We start from the raw sequence: 24,214 nt of genomic DNA, 5'->3' as shown, positions 1-24,214 counted from the left end.
ATTAAGTAGGTTTTTAGCAAAATTGGAGGAATTTAAAACATATCTTATTCTATATTCTTTATTGACACACTTTAAAAGAATGGGCAGTTTTCCTAATTTGTCAATTTTATTTTATTTTTTTTTTTAATTTTTAATTTTTTTTTTTTACGTTTATTTTTGAGACAGAGAGAGACAGAGCATGAACGGGGGAGGGGCAGACAGAGAGGGAGACACAGAATCGGAAGCAGGCTCCAGGCTCTGAGCCATCAGCCCAGAGCCTGACGCGGGGCTCGAACTCACGGTCTGTGAGATCATGACCTGAGCTGAAGTCGGACGCTTAACCGACCAAGCCACCCAGGCGCCCCCTAATTTGTCAATTTTAAAATGACTTCCAGTCTTAGAATTAAACAGTCCAAAGGAGTAAACCATTGTTTTTATACCTTCAGAGTATCCTGTTGGCATTTAAAAATGTAATTACGCTTGATAAATCCATGATGAATGTATCAGTTACTGACACAAATTGATACGGTTTTCTTTAAAATCTTGAAATTTATTGTTGTTTGTAGAGCAATAATTTGGAGATACTTGTTTTCTTCAGTGTTAAATTCCTGGTATTGATTAAAAAAGCATACTGACTAAAATGAGCTAGAGGTAGTGAAAATTCTGTTTTGAGCTGTTCATAAAATTTTTTGTGAAGACTTTGTATATATTCTTATCACATGATAAAACACATAATAAAAGATTTTTTTTCTTTTTAGGTAGATATTTTATATATTTATTAAAAAATGATCTTTTTCCTTTCCAGAGAAATATTTAAGAAAGTTATACATTTTTTGAACCGGATTTTAAATGGAGGCTAAGTTACACTTCAGTTTTAGGAGAAATACAGAACAGTTTTGTTTTCTTAAAATCAAAACAAACTCAATGAAAAGTCAGAACCCTAATTCTCAAGTGTTTGCATAAGAGACTTGGCCAAAGGCATAAAGCAGGTTAACTTTTCTGAGAGTCGTGTGAGGATAATGATTTGAGAGTCAATTGAAATAATACATATTAAAGTATCTTTAATACGGTCATGTGCCATACAAATGAAAGTTACTTTCAGTCTGGACTTGAATGTGAAAAGTAGTATGTACCTTTATCATAAAGTTGATAATATCATCATACTTGCTCATTTTCTTGTTGACAAGCAGTATTTCACCCTTTCAAAGTTTATGCAGACAACTCAACATTTTTGGGAAATCCTTTCTAAAGTTTAACAGACATTCCTACATAAATTCCTTCTATTTCTCACAAAAGGTCTTTATTCTGTAGCCTAAGTTCATTATTTTCTCTTGTTTATCCCTCCGAAGAACTAACAGAGGTGCCATAAACACTAATATTTATGGATTCATTCCTCCATTTTTTAATTAGTTACAATGTGCTGGGTGTTACTCTGATCTACCAAGTTTATTTTACACAATTTTGTGATGAGATGACATCATGTGTGGGTTTGTTTTTTAAAATTTCATTAAACCTCCATGGCTCAAAAGGGGCAGAATGAGAAGCTATGTCATTCTGTTTTAAAGATGAAGGTTGGGACTTCCTTAATTGTGGGCCCCCATAGCTGTAAAAAGGTAGGAGGAAGCTGCTAGCATCATTTTGATGTTTTCTGCCTCCTGTTCCACAGTGTAGATAGAGTACCTTTCATGTTCTTTAGAGCCATGGTGACAGAGCTGTAATTAAAATAGGCACAGGAACTTTTGAAGAGTAGGGTAGGTATCCTGCTTTCTAAAGTGTAGCCTCCTCACAGGTAATAGAACTCTGTTCTAAGGAGAAAAGCCAGGGCCAAGATTTTCCTATTGCTAGTCTCCCTCAGTGAAGTATCTGGGAGAAGGTTATGAAGTCAGAGCTCTTATATTAGTGTACAACTATGCATAGGCAGGCAGACTCACAGAAAGAAAGACATTTCAGTGATCCAGGCAAAATTGATATTTCAGCTGAATCATGAAGACCATTTACCTTAGTTTTCAGACTCCTGTGTCTGTGCCAAGGTGTTCATCCAAAAATCAGCAAAAAATAAAAATAAAAAATAAGAACAAACTTTAACATAATTGTCTTAAATGAATTTTTGTCAAGAAAGGTTTTTTTGCATGAATTGACAGGATGTATCCTAAAGTTTTAATTGAGTTTTATCTAAAACATTGAGAAAACTTATGCTTATCTAAAGTTTAGATGCTTTTATGAATTCTGTGAATTTTAACTTTGTATTAGTATTATATGATTTTTGAAACTCAGTAACTAGACCAAAAAGACAGTTTTTCATAACTGATAGCCAATATAATCTGTAAGGTTCTCTGAGAACTCTTAAAACTTTACCTTTTAAAATAAACTTCTTTTAAAATTCTTTAAATAAATTTTAGTTCTTCCCTTGACACCACTATATTCATTCTGCCATAGTTCATTAGTGTCTCTAGTAAGAAGCACAAGTAAAAATTTGTAATATTAGAGATGCATCTGATGGTGGAGTTACTGCAGGTTCAAATATGTTAACTGCTGCAGAGCTAACACATTCTAAGCCTGTGCCTGGTCCAAAAAAAGGTTTGCTGTCCAGGACACAGGGTCATATGAAATGAACTCTTGAAATACAGTTCCTTCCTCTGAGGAGCACATTGTATTTAATGAATTTGTGAAACATGCTAACCTGTGTTGTCCTTCACTGTCTTTAGCAGTGAATTGTGAAGCATTTCCTATCAAGATAAATTTTCACAGTACCCTTACACATTCTAATTCAAAAAAATTAATATTGGAAAACAATAGTGTATTTTTTTTTTTTTTACTTTAATACAAATGTTACATTTATGACCAGTAAGGTCCTATTTTACTTTTTAGCACATCAGTTTATTCATCTAAGTTGGGGTATTTTGCTATTAACTAATATGTTTAAAGGATGAACAAGTTAATATTTATAAAATGCTTTGAAAGTAGTTAAAATAAAAATCCATATAACCTTGTGGAGTATTAGTATCATTTTCATCTTATCATTGCACTTCCTTAAAGATGATAGAGTAATCATTTATTCAGGACCATCTAACAAGCCACTGGCTTAATTAGTACTAGAACTCAGAGTTCTAGGACTACTTTTGCTTAATAACACCAACTTTAGGTCAGGTGGCTAGCTCTTTGGAGAATAGAAATAGAATTCAGTTGACCTTGGCATTTTTGAAAAATGGTTAAATGTAGAATTGTTTTTACAGGGACAATCATAGAGTAATTAAATTAAGAGACAGGAAAGAAATTTTCTGTACTCTTTGTTTTTAAACAGAGTTTATTAGAGAAAATCACTACTGGACAAAATAGAGTTGGGGATGTAGCAGGGAAGATTAAAATTGGTTATCAGGAAAACTTTTAAAGTTATACAACTTTTGAACCACGGAATATAATTTTGGAAGAAGTAGAAGAATCACTTAAGGTTATACAGAGGCTCACAACTTTGATTTAGCTGTATGTTTTTGGAAAACAGCTTAAGGCAGTGCTTCTGGTAAGGAATTTTATGGACATTACCCTTAGAGTCTAATAGATTCTAATATTGTGAGCTAGAGAAGCTGTGTGTGTGTGTGTGTGTGTGTGTGTGTGTGTGTGTGTGTGTGTGTGTTTGTGCACGTAATGGTGACTCTGCTATTCCCTGCCTGGTATCTACATGTTTTATAGCCATATGGCCTGCTGTAAATTAGTGCATGTTTAGGGCAGGGTGTCAGAACCATCAAATCCAATGTAGATCCAACTGGACCTAGATGAGTTCCAGCAGTGGAGCTGGATCTTTGTGGCTTCTTTCTTAAATATAAGTTTCAGATAACTCTCCTGAGTTCACAGATGGCCAAGAAAGATTGCTCCCAATTTTGGATCATTATTGCTCACAAAAAGTGTAAGGAGGGCATCCTTTTCTGAATCCATTGTGCTTTCCTGAAGAAATATGCCCATTCCCTGCCTGTTATTTTCTGACAGTGGAATGGTTTTCTATTGTCATGCTCTCCCACTAATCTCACAGAGTAGGTAAACAGAAAGCCAAGGGTGAGGGTAGCTCAGAAGAATGCAGACATTCTTAAATTTATATTTATGTGACTATAACACCTTAGGAAATATTTTCATGCTCAGTGAAATCCTTTCTTACACATAAATGTCTTAGTGCTAATATCTTCTTCATTTAACAAAAAAATTACATTTAAATAGTTCAGGTTTTAAGCATTTAAACTACATTTAAATTACATTTAAATAGCTTGGTTTTAAGAAAAAATTGTCCACAAATATACGTGTGTATGATTTATATTTTTTTATTCTTTTGAACCATTACCTTGAAATACAGAAGTGCAGTTTTATACAGATTATAAAAAGAACGATCATTTTGCAAAAGGCTTTTTCACATTACCAACAAATTTATGGAAATTGTCTTTTAAAAAGCAAGTTTCCCAGAGTGCCTGGGTAGCTCAGTCATTTGAGCGTTCGACTCCTCATTTTGGCTCAGGTCATGATCTCACGGTTTGTGAAATTGAACCTTGCATTGGGCTCTGCACTGACAGTGCAGAGCCTGCTTGGGATTCTTTCCCTCCCTCTCTTTCTGCCCCTCACTTGCTCGTGTGCTCTCTCTCTCCCTCTCAAAGTAAATAAACAAAAAGAAGTTTCCCTAATGCAGTTACAGTATTTGAGTTTACAGGTGTAAGTCATATAATACAAATAGCCATTTCAGTCATATATACAAATAACCAGTACATTTCAGATGTATAGATTTGTGTATGAGTATTTTAGTTAAAGTTAAATACTCAAAAATCAGTAATTTGCCACATAAAAAATATAAAGTAGCCTACTATTTAAAAAAAAATTTTTTTTTAATGTTTATTTTTGAGAGAGAGAGAGACAGAATGGGAGCAGGAGACAGAATGGCAGAGAGAAAGGGAGACACAGAATCTGAAGCAGGCTCCAGGCTTTGAACTGTCAGCACAGAGCCTGACGCAGGGCTCGAACTCCCAAACCTTGAGATCATGATCTGAGCTGAAGTCGGATGCTTAATCGACTGAGCTACCCAGGCGCCCCAACTTTAATTTTTCTTTTTTTTTAATTTTAAAGAGGGAGAGGGAGACTGCAAGCGCAAGCAGGGGAGAGGGGCAGAGGGAGAAAGAGAGCTGGAATCTTCAGCAGGCTCCACACTGAGTATGGAGCCCAACATGGGGCTCGATCTCACAAACTGAGATCATGACCTGAGCTGAAATCAAGAGTTAGATGCTTAACCAACTGAGCCACTCAGGTGCCCCAAACTTTTTTTCAATCTTAAGTAAATGTATAATCATTTTAAATTTAATTTGATAATGAGTCCACTGCAAAATCTAAAATCATAATTTTATTAGTTTTTTTATATTCCAGGTTTTGATTACAACAAGGACAGCTTCTGATAATTTTAGCACCCAGTATGTTTTGGATGGCAGCGGCCACATAATTTCTCAAAAACCTTCACATCTTGGTCAAGGTAAGAGAGTAGCTTTGTAGTTTTGCCTTTTCTTTCTTGTTTATTTTATTTTTTTCTTGTTTATTTTTTTAAAAATTGTTACACCTCAAAATCAGATGCATTACTTCAGGTTTGCTCATGATAAAGGGTAGTTAACTTCCAAGTGAATATTCAACCCCTACTTTAGTCACCAATCTCTTAAATACTTAGTTTTCTAAAGAGAGACTGTTAAAAGACTATGGAGAGTATAGACATTTTAACAGTATTTGTTCTTCCAATCTTGAGCATGGAATGTTTTGCTATTTCTTTTTGTCTTCTTTAATTTCTTTCATAAGCTTTCTATAGTTTTCAGTATACAGATCTTTTATGTCTTTGGTTAGGTTTATTCCTGGGTATCTTATTGTTTTTGGTGCAGTTGTAAATGGGATCAATTCCTTGATTCCTTTTTCTGATGCTTTATTATTGGTATATAGAAATGTAATCGATTTCTGCACGTTGATCTTATATCCTATGACTTTACTGAATTCACGTATCAGTTCTAGCAATTTTTTGGTGGAGTCTTTTGGGTTATCCATATAGAGTATCATGTCATCTGTTAAGAGTGAAAGTTTGACTTCTTTCTCAGTTTGTATGCCTTTTATTTCTTTCTGTTGTCTGATTGCTGAGGCTAGGGCTCACAGTACTGTGTTGAACAACAGTGGTGAGAATGGACATCCCTGTTGTGTTCCTGACCTTAGGGGGAAAGCTCTCAGGTTTTTCCCCATTGAGGATGATATTAGCTGTGGAACAAACTGAGGATTGCTGGAGGGGAGGTGTTTGATAAGATGGGCTAAATGGGTGATGGACTTTAAGAAGGGCATTTGTTGGGATGAGCACTGAGTATTATATGTAAAAGATGAATCACTGGGTTCTCCTGAAACCAATACTACACTGTATACTAACTTGAATTTAAATAAATTAATTTTTAAAAACAGACTATGGACAAAAACATGGATTAGTTACTCTTCTGTTAAAACTGTAAGAGCAATTATTTTGCTATTGTTGGATCACTTAGTGTCCTCTTAATATGTGAAGGATATTTTATTGAAATGCCTAAAACATTATTGATTTGGTAATTGTAATAAACCATATAATTAAGATTCTATGATTAAATAATTAAAATATATCTGTTTATGGAAAACTTGAAATGTATGTGCAAATAAATAGAATAATGTACCCATCACTCAATTGCAACAACTCTTAGCTCATTGCTAATGTTACTTCATCTAATAATATTGCTCTATTAATTATTATTACAGTTCTTTCGTGTTTTATACACTTAAGTAATTTTATTACATTTTAGTTGACATCTTATGTTTTTATGTTCCTTTACTGTCCACTTACAACAAAAAAGAAAAGCTCTTCAGGCTTGAGTTTCATGTATCTCCTTTAATTGTTTCCATACCGCTAACTTCCGGCAATGAGTGTTTAAAGTTGAGAGAATGTTGAAGGTATGACCTCTTTAGTCATGTTCAAAAGAATTATTTGATCTGAAAGGATTTGTTGCTGTTTGCCCTTCTTTTCCAATTGAATTATAAATTCATTTTTTAATTTTGTGGTCCCTCATTGTAATTTATTGAAGTACTATATTTTTTCTTTAGTTTCTTCCCTCTAATTTTAATATTAAATTATTAGATCTATCTTTTTAATAATTACCATCTTTTTTCATTAAAATATATTTATTATGTCTTAATACTGATACCAAATTCACTTTTTCTCTTATTTTTTAATCTTCAAATTGCTGATTAATTTGCATATTAAGAATTTATATTTTTATATCCACACAAAGGAAAGAGTCAGTTGGAACTTCTAAGAAAACACTTTTTTTTGGCATTTACTCAGTTAATAAAAATGAGCTCATCTTGTAGCTGTTTAATTTGATGTATGATAATATTGTACATATTTTACTTAAAAATAATAGACTGTGATTCTTTTTCTTTTTTATGTACTGAAGGTTACAAAGGAGAAGGCTTTTTTTTTTTTTTAGTATAGTCCCTTTCCAGAAATGTTCTGACCCCAGTTCTGAGGAGTTCAAATTAGGAGGCCATTAGGAGATATTTGGGTGGCTCTCCAGTAGAGTACTTTGAAGTAATCTAGTCACCTTATAAAACTTAAATGTATTTATTTTTATCTTAGTAGTAGCCAGTCTAATCTGGATGGCCTGTTGCTCTGCATCACTCATACTTCTCATGCTTTTCTGTGTTCATCACCATGGGAACTATGAAATAGCAATACTTAAATATGGAATCCTTCTGATCTCTGCCCATTTGTTGATTGATTTTTCTTTTCTTGCTGACCCAAGTCTTCTACTTTGAGTGAGACTAGGTATGCATATTAAGGAACTTCTGTAGTCAGTAAATGAACCTTATTTTCTTTAGCATATTCCTTTTATCTTAAGAAACAACATACTTGGAAGGTCAGTAGTTGTGAAACTAGTAATTGCCTTTCATGATACATTTTTATCTCCTAGTTATAGTTGGTTGGCTAGGAAAACAACAAAGAATCAAGCTCTTACTTTTAAATTTCTGTAGATGGACATATTATAGAAATCTACAAGCACTTTTAAAAGCTTTTTACATTTATATTGCCTTAGTGCTGATAGTTTTTGAGTGGATCACAGACTCACATTTCACTACCAGCTGTCATTCAACTTCCATTTAAATATTTTCTGTGTAAGATAAAACTACAGTACAACCATCCTAATTAGTACCTGTGCATTTAGGGTTCTTGTAGATAAATTTCTGCAGTGGTGTGAACATCCTTGCTTCACAGTTACTCTTCATATCATCTGATCAGAAGATGACACCTAACTGTAGGTGCCAGGACAACTTAAAGCAAAATCTTTTTTAGACACTGGAAAATTTGTTACCCCTTTAATTTTTTTTTTTTTGTTTAACATTTATTCATTTTTGAGAGAGAAACAGAGTGTGAGTAGGGGAGGGGCCCAGAGAAAGGGAGACAAAGAATCTGAAGTAGCTCCAGGCTCCGAGCTGTCAGCACAGAGCTGGACATGGGGCTGGAACTCAGTGAGATCATGACCTGAGTTGAAGTCAGACGCTTAACCAACTGAGCCACCCAGGCACCCCTGTTACCCCTTTAAAAACCATATTTAAGATGTTTAAAAATAGTTTACTGGAGATTTCAATTCTGGTTTTTCTGGGTGTAGGTATTCGTTTTGTGGATTAATTTAGCCCTTTAAAATGATGTATGTGCTTAATAGCGTGTCATTTTAAATTACCCTTCTGTTCACTTCTGTTTTAAGACACTTAAAAATTTATAAGAAATGTAAAAATAATTTTAAATTATCTTACAATAACTTACTAAATTATTTGTTGTAATCATATCTTTTTTCTGTTATTACTTCCATTTCCTTTACCCTAGATAATCAGTAGTAAGCTTTCTAAATTGATTTACCCTCCTGGCAAATTCTTTTAACATATCCTAGTACTTCTGCCATAGGAATTTCTCAGGTATCAAAAATAGTATATTTAAAGTACTCTGATCAGGGTCATTCCTTTCCTTACCCTGTTACTAGAGTAGAGCATCGTGTTCTTTGTAAATCCCTGTTAAGTATGATTGTGCATGCATTGGAAGATTTTTTTCATCTTGAGACTGAAACTTTATTCATTAAATAGTTTTTTAAAAGTTTGATATATTCAAGCAACCATACCTCTTTACATTAGGAATATAAATAGCTAGCTGCCTTTATAAGTGGCATAACATAGGGTCATGTAAAAATATAACAGGGAACATATTATAGGATTGCAGTTTAATTCTGGTGTTTGTAGAATGTGCTAAAGTTAGAGAGCTGAGCAGTTCTCTTGTAAAATATGATAGTATACTAGGGCCTCCTCCCTATTGGCCAATATTACTTGGTACTTTTTTTAATGATACACATTTCATTTAGAATCAACATAGTTTTCCATCATTAAGTTTTATTCAAACATATATAATTCTTGGCTTATTGTTAAATCTCAGTTTGCTCTAAGAGAACATTTTTAACTGCTGAAGCAATAATTTATCAGTTAATATATGGATTAATTATAGTGTGGTCTTTCACGTATAACATATTTAAAAATCAACAAGTACCTTTTCGTACATTTGTATTTTGCTTTATTGATTTCTGCCTGCCTTCCTTCTCACCATCTGTCCACAGATACACAGATATACCCAGATATACTGTCACCACAGCTACAGTACATGCTATTATATTTGTCACAGGCTAGTGGAGAACACAGATGAGTTAAAGGAACTCACAGAGTAGTGGAGAACACAGATGACTAAGTAATGACAGTAAAAAGAAGCCACCAGCTGCCTAGAGGAAGGTTAGGGAGTTTTTCAGAAAAGTTATCATTTGAGTTTGAAGATGGTAGGTAAGAAGGGGTGGGGGTTTAACCTTGTAGCAAGAGAAGAAAGATGAAGAGGAAAAGCACCAATTGAAGAACTATGTCACAAAGAAGACAAATACCATATGATTTCACTCATATGTGGAATTTAAGAAACAAAACAGATGAACATGGGGAGAAAAAAGAGAGGCAAACCATAAAACAGACTCCTAATTATGAAGAACGAATGAGGGTTGCTGGAAGGGAGGTGGGCAGGGGGATGAAATGGGTGAAGGGTATTAAGGAAGGCACTTGTGATGAGCACTGGGTGTGGTATGTAAGAGATGAATTACCAAATCCTGTACCTGAAACTAATATTACACTGTATTTTAGCTAAATAAAATTTAATAAAAACTTGGAGGGCAAAAAAGGAAGTTAAATGAGTTAGGTTCAAGAGAAAGATGAGTAGACAAGAAAAGTACTTGCATCCCTGGGAGCATTAACTGAGTCTGGGGGCATAGGTGGGCAAAGGAACAAGTCTGCCATGAACAAGGCATCTTTTATGGCCCTAGGAGGAACCAGCTGAACTTCTTTAACAGCCATATGTAAGCTGACCTGAGATATTGGAGGATGGGATCCTCAGACAGAGTTGGTTCACCTCAGATGCCAGATCTCATCAGGACTTACACTTAGTAAGCAGTGATAAAGAAAATTAGGACTGAGCTAGAGAGACAAAGTTTTGCAGTGCTAGAGATCCCAAAACCTTGCTAGAAGAAAAGACCCCATTCCATCTTTAAGACATTTGAAACGAGGAGTGAACTAGAGCTAAATAAAGGGGCAGCTCAGCTCCAACCCAGATACATTCCTAATTATATTGAAGAGATTCTCTCTTTAGCTACTTGACAGAGGAAATAAAGTGCCTTCTCTGGGGGAAAATATCTACTTACGTATCTATTTTTCTTTCATTTACTTATGTATCTATGCAATGTCTGGCAAAAATAAAAATATTAAGAAACAAAGGAAAATGGGATCTATAAGAGAAAAAAATAGTTGATATAAGAAAACAAACATGACCTCATATTTGAATTAGCAGACAAGAACTTAAAACAACTATGTTAAAGAATTTAGAGGAAAAGGTGGTCAAAATTGCTAAAAAGGTAGACAATTTCAGCAGAGAAATGGAACTCTAAAAAAGAACCAAGTGAAATTTCTAAAACTGAAAGTAAAAGTTTATTTCTTATAACCAGCAGTGAGCCACTGAACCTTTTTAGGTAGAGGGTGAATGTCATGGTATTTATAAAATTAATTAGAACACTGTAACTCCTACCATAAACTATGTCTTATTATAAGAAATGTTATCTTGAACTAAGTTTTGAAGGAGGGAAAGGGACTTGACATAGATTTGAAACAGATTTTTAGGATAGAACAGGCCTAAAAGACTTACACAATATTGGCAGTAAGAGGGAGAGGGAAGAATCAGTTAAATCTAGAGTATCTGCCTTTGGAAACTGTTGGATGTTAGTGTTATATGAGAAAGAGGATTAAGTGTAAGTATCAGACGTAAGAAGGAAAAGAATGAGTTCAGGTCTGGGTGTGGTTGATTTGAGGTGGCTTTGGGACATTCAGGTGATATTGAGTGAGCGTTTATTTATAACTTGAATGCTGTCAGTTTCATATGTATATCTTTAGTAAATTCTAAGATGTGTGTTTTCTCTCATTTTGACGTCTCTAAAAACAGGTCGTGGCTTGTAATTAATGGCCTCCCCAAATCCTTTTTGGATGGGAAGTTTTGTGCATTATTGATAATTCATGTGTTGATTGCAAGAATAAACAACAGTTTCATATTTTTTTTTGCAAAACAACAAATGCTTTGTGAGACCTAAAAAGAGAATATAGCCACAAGTGAAAAAAGCTGGGTTAAGTTCAAAAGGTTTGCTATCACATGCCAGGCACTGAAATTGAAGACACAAGAGGAAATTGCCATATCAGTGAGGATAGATAAAAGAAATATCTAAGCAGTGAGAGGCTGGTGTGGACCAATTCATGTATTGCACAGGACTGTTGTTAAGGCATTGTATCATGAATTATTTGGCATATATTTTCTTTTTCAGAGATTCATAAAAGTATAGTGTTTCTTATAACTTTGATCAAGAATCATTGGCATACATGTAGTAGTTGAAACTTTGGGCGTGGAGGAAATATCTAGAAAGAACATAGAGTGAAATGAGAAAAAGGCATAAGAGGTCTCTGATGATAGGGTCTGATACACTCTGCTCTGAGTGTGTCCTTTGTTTAGCAGGAAGGCAGAGTGCATACCTGTTGTGATTGCTGGGCATGTGCACTCCTTGATCTCTGTCAACTTCACCTCAATGTGAATTTGGTAGTAGCCTGTTTACTTTCCTAAGGCAGAAAATGTAGCACCACAGTGTTACAAGTGAGAAATACCATGGTGTTCCAAGGACTTTAATTCTGTGTGTGAAGGTGACATGTTAAATTTAGGCCAAAAAAATACCTACCTAAAAATGGAGGAAAGCAAAAAAAATTTTTAATTAAATTGTTAGTAACGTAATATGCTGATGAACTTACCTGATCAAGAGAAAAGAAGCAGGAAAACATCAAATGTGAGCAAAATAGAAATACAGCTTTTCCCTTGTTTTTTTTTTCCCTCAAAGATCTTTTTTTCCTAAGATAAAAAAAATTGTATATATTTATAAAATAAAGTTTCAAAAATTGTAAAAACACCATGTGTTCCTTATAACTAAGAAAACAGTCCAAACAAATTTGGGGTTTATTCTTATTACCACATTTGTATTTTTTTCTTCTATGCATTCATTTCTGTGCATGCATTTCTATTTGTTATTCAAAACTTTTTTGTTAAATGCCTGTAGGTTATTAGTCATTGAGGTGCTGGGGCTGTAATGTCATACATGGTACATAATCATTTGCTCTTATGCTTCTTGTTGTATTCTAAAAGGGGAGGTGGACACAAATTTTTTCAAATATTGATAATTTCTAGGAAGAAATAAAACATGGTTTCACTTTGGGAGAACCAGTCTTTGATAGGGCATTCAGGGATGGATTCTTTAAAGAGGTGATACTTAGGTTAGGATCTGAAAGTTGATAAAGGAGTTAGCCATGCAAAAGGTAGTAGGGGAAACACCATATGCAAAAGTTCTGAGGTGCAAATAAGTATGATGTGTTGGAGGACACACCAGAAGGAGAACATTGGTAGGAAAGGAACTTGCCATAGTCAAGAATATATAGGTCCATATAAGCTTTAGCCCTTTTCATTCCCAACCCCTTTACTCCAGTTATCCAGTGTTATTAATAATAGTGTAAAAACAGTTTCATGCTACTGTTAGGCCCTCCCCTACATCTCTTTCATTTCAATAATTCCTATTTCACAGTTACATTGCAAATGCCAGCCATGTTGCCGTATTATGTTTACATTTGGCTAGAACTCTTTGCTTATCAATTTTATTTTCTCATCTTCTTCTGTCATAAAATTTCTATTTTGATATAATTCTCATTTGGCTAGTGCTCATCCACCACTGTTTTAATAAAATGTACTTGGGGAATGAACTTCTGAATTCTTGCAGTGTCTTCATTTTATCCTTATACATAGCCCTACTGGGTGTAAGTTTCTTAATTACCCCTCAATCATTTGTAGATTGTCTTCTAGTGTTATAGTTAAGAAATTTGATGCTAGCATTTCCTCATAAGGAACTTACTGTCTCTGAAAGTTTCTAAAATTTTTTCCTTGCCCTTAAATTAATCCTAAAATTTAGGATTTCCAGTGGAAGTGTGGTGTCTCTTTCTCCATATATACATACATACACACACACACACACACACACACACACACACACACACACACACACACACACAAATATTCCTGCTTGTAGTAAGCTCTTGAAATTTGTACTAAAGACTTTAACTCAAGAAAATTTTCTTCTGTTTAGTTAAACCTGTATTTGTTTCTTTTTCTCTTCCTGGAACTCCTGATTTTATGCTAGGGTTTCTAAGTCTTATATTTTCCTCATGATTGCCATTCTGTTTTGTTCTTTTTTGTGAGCGGTAGGTCAAAGATTGACCTATTGCAGCAACTTTTAGCCTTTCTGACTTTCGTTCACATAGTACATTTTAATCATACAAATCTAATCAAAGCAAAAAATTCTTGATGCAGTATATACTCTTACTATGTGTGATGCACTCTATTTTCTGCTCTTGTTTACTATATTCTAGACTTTATTTAATTTTAAAAAAATACTAGTTGCTATATATACTAAATCAGTGATTCTCAATCAAGGACAGTTTTCCTCCCAAGAGACATTTGGCATTGTGTGGAAACATTTTTATTGTCATGACTGAGTTGGATACTGCTGGCATCTAATGGGTAGAGGCCGGAGATACAATTACACATCCTACAATGCACAGGACAGCCCCCTCAACAAATGTCAGTAATGCCAAGTTGAAAACTGTACACTAAATTGATTTTTTTACTTCTCAGTGCTTTGTTTCTCAACCCTGGCAGTACAGCCATTAGAATCACATGAGAGGATTGATTTACTAAGTTGAGATTAGCTCATGACTGGTAGTTTTAAAAGTTCCTCAATGTTTAAAAAACAAAGATTTATGGTATAGTAATGAGAAAATATCCAGGCCTAATTGTGTGTGTGTGTGTGTGTGTGTGTGTGTGTGTGTGTGTGTGTGTAACAAAAGCTGGTTATTAATCTGATATGTAAGCATAATATTTATACTTTAATTCAACTTTTTAGTTACTACACTAGTAAAAAGAAAATCTTTGTGTTAGATTATACTGTGTTTTGAATATTTGTTGTTCAGAAGATGAAATTAAACCAGACAATTAGACATTATTTCAGGTAAGAATTTTTAGTGTAGTAATTAAGGTTATCACATTTGCTATATTTTAGCCTTATACCACCTATATATTGTATTTTAAGGTGCAGACTAAGCATCATTCCAGGTGGTTTGAATATCAGCAAATTATTAAGATACTGCATTCTGGTGAGCCCATGTTTCTGTGTGGTGGTAGAAATCAGATTATTCTTGTTTAGATCACACAGAAGAGATAATACTTAGCCAAGTCAGTCCAGTTACAAATAGAGGAGTCTAGCAGAGGATCAGAATAAGTTGCAAAGTTGAGCCACCTTGGGTTCCCGGAGTTGGGAGAGGACTGGCCTTCAGTGATAGAAGGGGTTGAATATATTGTATACAGATTTGAAGATGTGTGAAGTTCTTTTCACATCTAAATGTGCTTTCCTCTTATCTGCCAACAGGTACAACTGTAACTGCTTTAAGATTGTTTAAGAATCTACCTGTAAGAAAGCAGTTTTACTCAACTGCTAAAAAATGTAAAGATGAAATAAAAAAGATCCAGGATCTCCTCATAAGCTATGGTATACTTAAACCTGACTTAAGGATTGTTTTTATACATAACAAGGTAAGTATTATTATGTTTCTATAAGATTTTTCGGTATATGATATTATAAAGGCACAATTTTATCAAAATCAGATATGTAAAGTCTTCTTGCAAAAATCTGTCCACATTTGTTTAGTTTATTATATAAAGAACCTCTTTACTTTCTTATCTGACATCTAAATGAAATCTGATTGAACCTTTCATAATTTCTGAGATCAGGGATTTTGCCAGTAGACATCCAAGAAATATTTGAGTGCTACCTAAATATGCAGATGTGTAAGACTTGTTCTTTTCCTTTAAGGAGTTCACAATTTAGTGACATTTTTCACCTTCTATTACAAACTGTTTCTCCTTTGGAAGAGTTTTTTTTGTTTTTTAAAGGAAACTACCTCATTTCTTCCCAGTTTTCAAGTGAGGCTGATTAAGAAATTCTTGTTGCTTGATGAATCTTGATAGAATGAAAGGTATTTTCTGATTATTCTGTTTTTCATAAAATTCCACATGTGCACTTGAATATTTAAGAGAGGAAAGCAGAAGTATGGAAACCCAATGGGGAGTTGAGAGTTAACATTTATTGAGGCCCTACACAATGCTACATCATATCCTAGGTACATTAAACTCCTATGATCCACAGCAACAACTGAGTGAAGTAGACATATCAATTTACCATTGTCCTCTGGACTGAACTCAAGAGAGGTTTAATACTTCGCTCTGTGTTGCACAGCTAGTAAATTGTTGAGATGGGATTTGAAACTTAACATGCCTACAGACTGCAGGCTATTTCCACTCTGCTGTCTTGTCTTTTCATTTTAATACCTTTTGTATATATAGTTCTTTTCCAGGTTTCAGAACACTTACTAATAACTTTGTAAGTTAAGCAGCATTATTTCTATTTGTAGGAGGAACTTAAAGCTCAGAGTAATCAAAGAAATTGTTATATACTTTACAGTAATTAGTAGTACTGGGGTCAGAATCCTTTTTCATCCAGCATTCTTTCTATTCTGTGTCTTTTTACTTGTTATTAAGATGATTCTGTCTTAAACCAAACCATGGTGGAATATTTATGATCAAAATCTTTGGTCATTTTAAAAAAAACAGAAAAGAAAGAAAAACATTAAGATTAGTCAGCCACCTATTCCTGCTACCATAGAACTCAACCACATGATACCTTGAGATCTCTTCCTGCTCTACCATGCTATGATTCCTCAGGAAGTTGATAGATGGAGGCTCATCCCGGTAGTATAAATAACCCTATGACCTCTTTATCCAAAGGACATTTAGCAATTAAAAGCTGAATATACCCAAGTTAAGAAAAGATCAAGGACAGAAGAAAGTGATTGGGAAGGGAAAACATATGAAAAAGGTAAAATATGAAGATAGGAACTTCTTTTTTTTAAAGAAAAGCAACAATAAGAAAATAGAATAAAACAAGATTTCTGCCTCATGTAATAGAAATGAGTATTTAAAGTCAAATATATATTTTCTAAGTTTTGGATAAGTTTATATTATTCTCCAACCACTGTACGATCACCAGTACAGGCATTATCTTTTGAGAATGGAAGGTAGTATTTTATAATATGCTGCATTTTATTATTTTTTGAGGACAGCACATCTGAACTTACATTGAATAAACACAAGTCCCTTGATAGCCTTCAGTAATTTCAGATTCAGTTCAAATCCTAAAGAGTATGCTGAGAGTATTTTACCATGAAAATAATGTGAGATTATCAAAAATCTTACAGTAAAATTAAGTATTAGTATTATTACACAAGATCAAGGACTGAATTAGAACAAGCACTCTGTCTTCAAGCTTCCTTCTCTTAGTACAAATTATTGTGCCACTTTTTTCTTTCTTAGTAGTGCTGTTGTGCCTCAAATGCTGAAATATATTGTTAAACCTCCCAGAATGGCAGTGGCACATATCATAAATCTCTTTGAACATTGAGTCCTGCTCTCCTCTTAGCCTTTTTCTTTTAAACATGTTTATCATTATTTATGTGCTTTTCAGAAGAATTTTTTGCCTCTGCTTGAAATTTAAAAATGACTATATTGACATCTTTTCTTGAAATTTTTTTCTGCTTTATAAACAAACAATCATATTGCACATAATATGAGAAGTACTATTGCTATTTTGACATCTTGGATTAGATAGTGTTCCTTCTTTTTATGAAGGTTTAACCTGCCAAGACATTCTTTGAATACTGATAATGTTGATGTTCTTGCCAGTATGGTTATGTTAGAAAGAGGTATTTTTCTTCTTTCATCACCATGTTCCTTGAAAGCATATTGAATAATGAGACAGCCAAAGGGAAATAATTTACAAGTGGATTCAGTGACTTTATTTAAAGTAGATATTATTTGGAGAAATGTTAGAGCCATTCCTTAAACAAGCACTATAGTCTTCAGCTTTAGTTGTAATAACTGAATTCCTGTGAAGTCCTGCTGTGTATATTTTCATTTATAATGTAGTTATTTCCTAGAACTAAAAAATTTTCTCAGTGTGATTATATGAAACCAATTTAGTATTCTAGCTCTTTCATATATGCATGAATAGTTCTGTAGACGACTAGTTTAGAATATAATGTTAAATTGTGATTTCAAATAAGGGGTACTTTCATATTTCATGGTTGTTGGTTTTTGTGAATGTTTTCTTCTGACTAAAATACTATTTATGGTTGTAAAAATTGTTTTGAATTGAATTTTGTTTTGATAATTAGAGGCCCACAGTATTGAAAAGCTGAATTGGATTATCATTGATACGAGAAGGTTTTAACTGTTACAAGAGAATAGTAATTTAAGGAGTGACTTTCCATCTACCTACCCTACTTCCATGTCACATTAGTCTAAAAGCTTATTGGGATCAGTTTATTTTTAAGGTCTGGAAGAATGATGACACAGCTTTGAAGAGTTGAATATCTCTGGCATCAGTCAATCTGGGAAGAGGCAGGACCTTAGCTGGAAACAGAAACCCAGAAAACTGGCCATAGAGATTTGGTAGTGTGTGTAGTGGCTTCCTCTCTTGACATAGTTTTCTGGGTCGCTAGGAGGGTACTCTTTTGTGGTGGTGGCTGAAGATGTAGGAGGAAGGGGGTGACCAAGAATGAGAAAGAAGGGACATGTTTATTAGATTATAAACTGAAGATTAAAAAGTAGTAGTTTATAATATGTATCCCCAACATTCATGATATTCTCTTTGTTCATTGTATTATTATTTTTTTTTTTTTGCAACTCTTAGCCTTTTACACAAATATTGTTAAATGTCTCAGTTTTGTTTCAGCTGTACTATATGAGGAATCAAGAAAAAGTCCACAGTTGGGCCAGTATTACCCACATCCCAAGCAAGGTTATGGAGGCAGTATAGTCAACAGGAAATTCCAGTTCAAGACTGTAGTTCAAATGCCCTTTCCTTAAATTCCCTTTCTTTCTTCTAGTTCCAACTTTGAAAGTTTGAGTGGGTTTTGTTTTTTGTTTTGTTTTGTTTTGTTTTGTTTTTAATTAATGAAGGTGGAGGTCCATTCAGATATAGTTTTCAGGTTAGCTTGAGGTTGATTATCAGTCTTGATTGGTTGGTTGGGATTTTTTGGTGATGTTGTGTTTTGTTTTGTTTTTTTGCTGCCTGCAAATTAATGATAACTAAATTCTTTAAATGGTTCTGTTTTTTTCTTTATTATATTCTTTTACTTTTCACCTAGTTTCTGTTAACTATTATATAGAAAAGATGAAAGACATACATAAGTCACATTTTATAGTTTTTTTAAGCTTATTATTTTTATTTTTAATTTATTTATTTTGAGAGAGAGAGAGAGCACACACACACACACACACACACACACACACACACACATGAGTGGAAAGGGGCAGAGAGAGAAGGAAACAGGGAATCCCAAGCAGACTCCGTGCTGTCAGCACAGAGCCCAACACAGGGCTTGATCTCATGAACCGTTAAGATCAGGACCAGAGCCGAAATCAATAGTCAGATATTCAATGGAATGAGTCACCCAGGCACCCCTACTGTAGTTTATTTTTTATCTCGATGTTTATCCATACTATCCATATTGAAGGAATCTCTGAATTCTTCCCCTATCCCCAGCAAGACATAGTTATTCTTCGTCTTCTTCTGTAACATTATTTACATATTTCTATTATGTCATTTTTGCTTTGTTGGCAATGATTTGTGTACTGTCTTTCCTTCTCAGCAGACTCTTGTGGGAGGGAGAACTGCATCTAATTCATATTCCCCTTAATACTCAGTGCATAGCACACAGTAAAATACTAAATGAAATACATGGTGCTAAAATCAAAATCACATAAATTTATAAAACTCCAGTTTTGAACACTCTGGCCTCTTTCAGAACAGGTGTCACTGGAGAATCCAATAGGATGAATCCTCAAAAAGGGATTCATTTTATAAATATGAGGATTCATCCTTTTAGATTCTTCAGTGACCTCTTAAATATTTACAGAGTATATACTCACTTGTATTCATATATACTGTTCTAGTCTCTTTTCTTGGCATGTAAGTCATTGATATGTCTTCATTAGAACTAGTTAGGAAATACATAAAGATTGCATGGAGGGACAGTGAGAGGGAAACACTTGACAGGGACATAGTCTTTAAGTTATCAATTTAATATATTTTGTTTCTATTAACTTAGTTAAATGGAACTATATGATTATTCCTTTACAAATTCTCTAACCAAATACATCTTACAGTTACTATTTATCCTAATACATTTCTCTACTTCAAAACAGTAGATTTCTCTTCTGATCAGTAATTTCCAGAGAATTCTGCACAAATCTAGCTTTTTGAGCTTAGGCCAGTAAAAGTTGATCACATGATCTCTAAGGCCCTTTTCAACTCTAAACCTCTTTGATTTTTAAGGATGTCTACATAAATCTTAAGCACTTCATTTCTTAAAAAAATTGGAGCTTCACATTACCATCACTTAGAAATTCTAAGAAGGTGATTTATATATCAAATCACAAAATATAAGCATTTATGCCTCCTAGATTTTTAGGTCTTTACATCTAGAAAAGACCACTGAAAATCTTTTTTGTCCTGTCTTAAACCTTTTAGCAAATAGAGTATTTTTATCCCTATCCCTTCCCATTTTATCTTCACGTGACCATGTGAGTGGATTGCCTAATAACGTAAATGTTTAATGTAGCATAAGATGAGCTAAAGTTCAATTCTCTTAGCTCTTAATGCAATATTTATTCTCCTTTGCTATAGCTTTTCCACAGCTACTAGATACAGAGCTTTGAGTATGTGCTATGGAATAATTATGTGATAGCCTATGGAATAATTACATGATAGGAGTTTACAGAATAAGTGAGGAAGATGTGAAAGTGTATGAACGTTTAAATAGATGAAAAGAATAATGAAAAGTTACTGATTATCAAATGATATTGGTAAATACTATGAAAAGGGAAAGGTTACTTCAGGCTAGAATAGTCAAGGAAGACTTCATGGTGGATGTATTTTGATCTGTATCTTTCTGTGGATGTTTAACAAATGTCTTGGCTGGACTGGAGCTGATGCTGGTGTAGATCAGTGTGTGTGGAGATAGGTCTGACCCCCATGAACAAGAGTTCTTTCTTGCTCTGAATAGATAAAATGTCACTTTACCTGTAACAAAATGTTTAGAGAACTTGCCTAAAGCCTAAGAGCTTCATGAAAATCAACTTAAAACCTCTTTATAGCTGGAATTCAGTTCCATACTAAATGTAGATGGTGAGGCAGGAGAGGGTCAGCAGAATTTCTGAAAAAAACCCTATGAGTAAGTGAAGGTATCTGATCTGGACAGAAAGCAAAACTTCTCCTTAGGTTTTTTTATTGATAGGAGCCAGATGAGAGCCCAGAGCAGTGAGGTGTAGATGTCCATTGGTAGTTATCAACAGGGAATCTTTAAGACCATCTCTCTCTCCTCCATGCTTTTATCTGTATGTGTCAGATGGTATTTCCAGAACTCTCAATCCTGGCAAGACCTCTCTAGTCTTTCCCTTAAGAGTCAAAGTCTTGCAACTGTGAAGTGCTTTGGGACTGCCAGCCCTAATCTCATCATGTTTCTATTCCCTTTTATGTCAATCAACTCAAGAAGGCTGAGTCTCTCAACTCATTCTTTATCACCCTGGACTCTTTTTCTCATCCAAATCATTTGTCTCTTACACATCCCCATGTCCTGAAATGTCCCATTTCATGATTAGTCACAAGTAAAATCCTCTGTGTCCTTAGCCTTTTCTTGCTCTGGAATCTGACTTTCCCTGAGAACACTATATCCTCTGCAGCCCTTTCAAATGGTGACTGATTTCTCTCATCTGTTTCTCACTTCCTTGTTCCTCATTGCAACTTCTAGACCATTCCTTTTTCTCTCCAACCCAAAATCTCATTCAGATTTTAATTTCATGTCTTTAGATCCCTAGATCACTATCACTCTGTGATTTCAGTATCCTCATAGTCCTTTCTAGCTTCTCAAATCTTTTACCTTTTCTCCAGTGATTGTTCTTTCCATCCTACTGTAGCTATTAAATCAGTGGCTATACCATAGACTTTGTTATTGCCAAAAACCACTTCCTCCATAATTTCATTGTTAAGTATTTCACTCTCTGACCATGACCTCCTGTGTCCCCAGCTTATTCCATCCAGCAACCTTCAGACTCTACTGGATCCATTGATCCTACCATCTTTTAATTGTTTTTTATCCATTTTTTCCTCATTTCTCTGCTTAAATTATAAGGTCCATAATTACCATGCTGTCCTTGGGTACTCCCTTAGTTTCTTGCTTCTCTCTCACTGAACTGTGCTTGTTTGACTAACCAAATCCTGGTGAAAGCCATCTTTTTGTCCTCTTGGTGCCTGAACCAAGCTGAATGTTGTAGAAGAAAATACACACCCATCATGACTTTAAATTCATGATCACTAATTTTAGTGCTGCCTGGCAGTCATACTATGTTTCTCTAGTGCATTTTTCTCTCCTGATCTCCTACATCAGTGCTTTAAACAGACTGTAATGTGTATGTAGATCACCTGGGATTTCAGGATGCAGATTCTGATTTAGTAAGTTAGAAAGGGCCTGAGATTGTACATTCTCAACAAGCCTCCAAATGATGTGGTTGCTGCTGTCCATGAACTCCACATTGATTGGCAAGGTCCCAAATGGCCATTTCATCTGTCCTGTCCTCAGACAGCCAACACCTTCTTTTCCATCTTCACTGTCATCTGACCTTACATCCTATTTTAGTGAGAAAATTGAGGCAATCAGGAAAGGACTTCCACAAATCTATCCACCTATCTGCAGCTGTGTCCATACATCAGCCTTCCCTTCCATCACTATGGATGTACTCCCCACGTTCCTAGGAAAAGCTGACTTGGGCACCTCTTCTAGAAATAGTTGTCTTTATTCATTTTCTCTACCACTCTCCCAAAACTGCTCTTGTCAGGGACCATTTACCTCCACATTGCTAAATCCAGTAGTCACTTCTCAGTCCTTATCTTAGTTAGCATTTGCCACAGTTGATCTTCCCATCCTTGAAACACTTTTTAACTTGGCTTCTAAGTCTGCACAACTTGTTTTTTTCCTATCTCTCTTTCTACATCAGTCCTCTAGTTGCATTTCATATCCTAACTTCTAAACTTTTAGTGTCCTACAATTTACTCTCTTGTATATATGTGTGTGTGTATATATACACATTTTCATAGTGTTCTTATTCAAATGACTTTACATATCATTTATCCATTGATGACTTCTAAATTTTTATCTCCATTCTGTAACTCTCCCCTGAACTCCAAACTCCGATTACCACCCAGAAATCCTCTGTGTATTTGGTAATGATAATTTGACACATTTAACTTATCAAAAACTGAGCTTTGTATCTCCTCTTCTGGAACTTTTTCCACAGCCTTTCCCATCAATATATGAGAATTCTGTATTTCTAGATGGCAAACCAAATGCCTTAAGATTATCCTTGACTATTGATTCTCTTTCACTTTGATTGAAGAGTAAATTCTGTAGGCCTACCTTCAAAATATATGTAAAACCTAACCAGATTTCACTATGTCAGTGACTACCACTGTGGTTCAAGCCACCATCATCTCTCACCTGGGTTTTTTTAATAGTATCCTAATTGGATCTCTCCACTTCCTTCTTTGCTGTTTTAAGTCTGTTTACTGCCCAATAACTAGAGTGATTCTGTAAAAATGTAAGTCAGATCATGCAACTCCTCTTTAATGAGTTTCCATATCAGAGTAAAATCAAAGCCTTTGTAAATGGCCTATCAATTTTACATCTAGGTCAGTAAACTTTGTTTAAAAAAAAGAATTATATAGTAAATATGTTGGGGTTTGGGGGCTATACAGTCTCTTACAACGCTTCAGCTTTGCCTTTGTAGCATGAAAGCAGCCACAGACTGGAAAACTTCAAAAGGAAAATTTAAAGGCAATCAGCCCCTTGGCCTGTAGTTTGCTTCCCTTTTGTAGATGATCTGATTCACCATTTCATCTGATGTCATTTATTTCTTTCCTCTTACTCACTTTGTTTCAGTTGAACTAGCCTCCTTGTTGTTCCTTGAACTTGTTAGTCATACTTCCAATTCAGGACCTTTGTGTTTGTAGTTCCTTTGCCTAGAACATTTTTGTATACATTTGGCTCAATCTCATCTTTTAAAACTTCTCAGGCTTTCTTTAGCCACCCTAAAATTGTAGTCATTTCCCCTGTCCCACACACATTTTCCTGCTCTATTTTTCTTCTTAAAACTCATAACCATCTAATATGCTATATATTGTACTTATCTTGATTTATTGTCTTTCTCTTCTCTAGAATATAATTTCCATGAGAGGAAAGGTGTTTTACTACTGTCTCACTGCTGTACTCCTAGAGCCTACAGTAGTATTTCATGTAGGTGCTCAAAAAAAATAGGTGGTAAATGAATGTAATCAAGGGTTCAGAGCATGGAGGA

At 34.5% G+C, this 24,214-nt stretch overlaps 1 protein-coding gene across 8 annotated transcripts in view; it reads left to right on the top strand.

Moving 5' to 3' along the window:
* The window catches only part of PMS1 (PMS1 homolog 1, mismatch repair system component), a 98,423-nt gene that overhangs the window by 22,591 nt on the left and 51,618 nt on the right, over positions 1-24,214 (top strand). For all 8 annotated transcript variants that reach the window (XM_058711400.1, XM_058711430.1, XM_058711410.1 and 5 more), the window contains 2 exons: positions 5,371-5,473; positions 15,117-15,280. In XM_058711400.1, coding sequence (XP_058567383.1) covers positions 5,371-5,473; positions 15,117-15,280 — 267 coding nt within the window. The remainder of the gene's footprint in view (positions 1-5,370; positions 5,474-15,116; positions 15,281-24,214) is intronic.

This window comes from Neofelis nebulosa, chromosome 2 (assembly GCF_028018385.1).
Source record: "Neofelis nebulosa isolate mNeoNeb1 chromosome 2, mNeoNeb1.pri, whole genome shotgun sequence".
In the NCBI taxonomy this organism is placed as follows: Eukaryota; Metazoa; Chordata; class Mammalia; order Carnivora; family Felidae; genus Neofelis; species Neofelis nebulosa.
The sequence above is the reverse complement of the archived record's forward strand: the minus strand, read 5'-3'. Positions and strand labels throughout refer to the sequence as shown.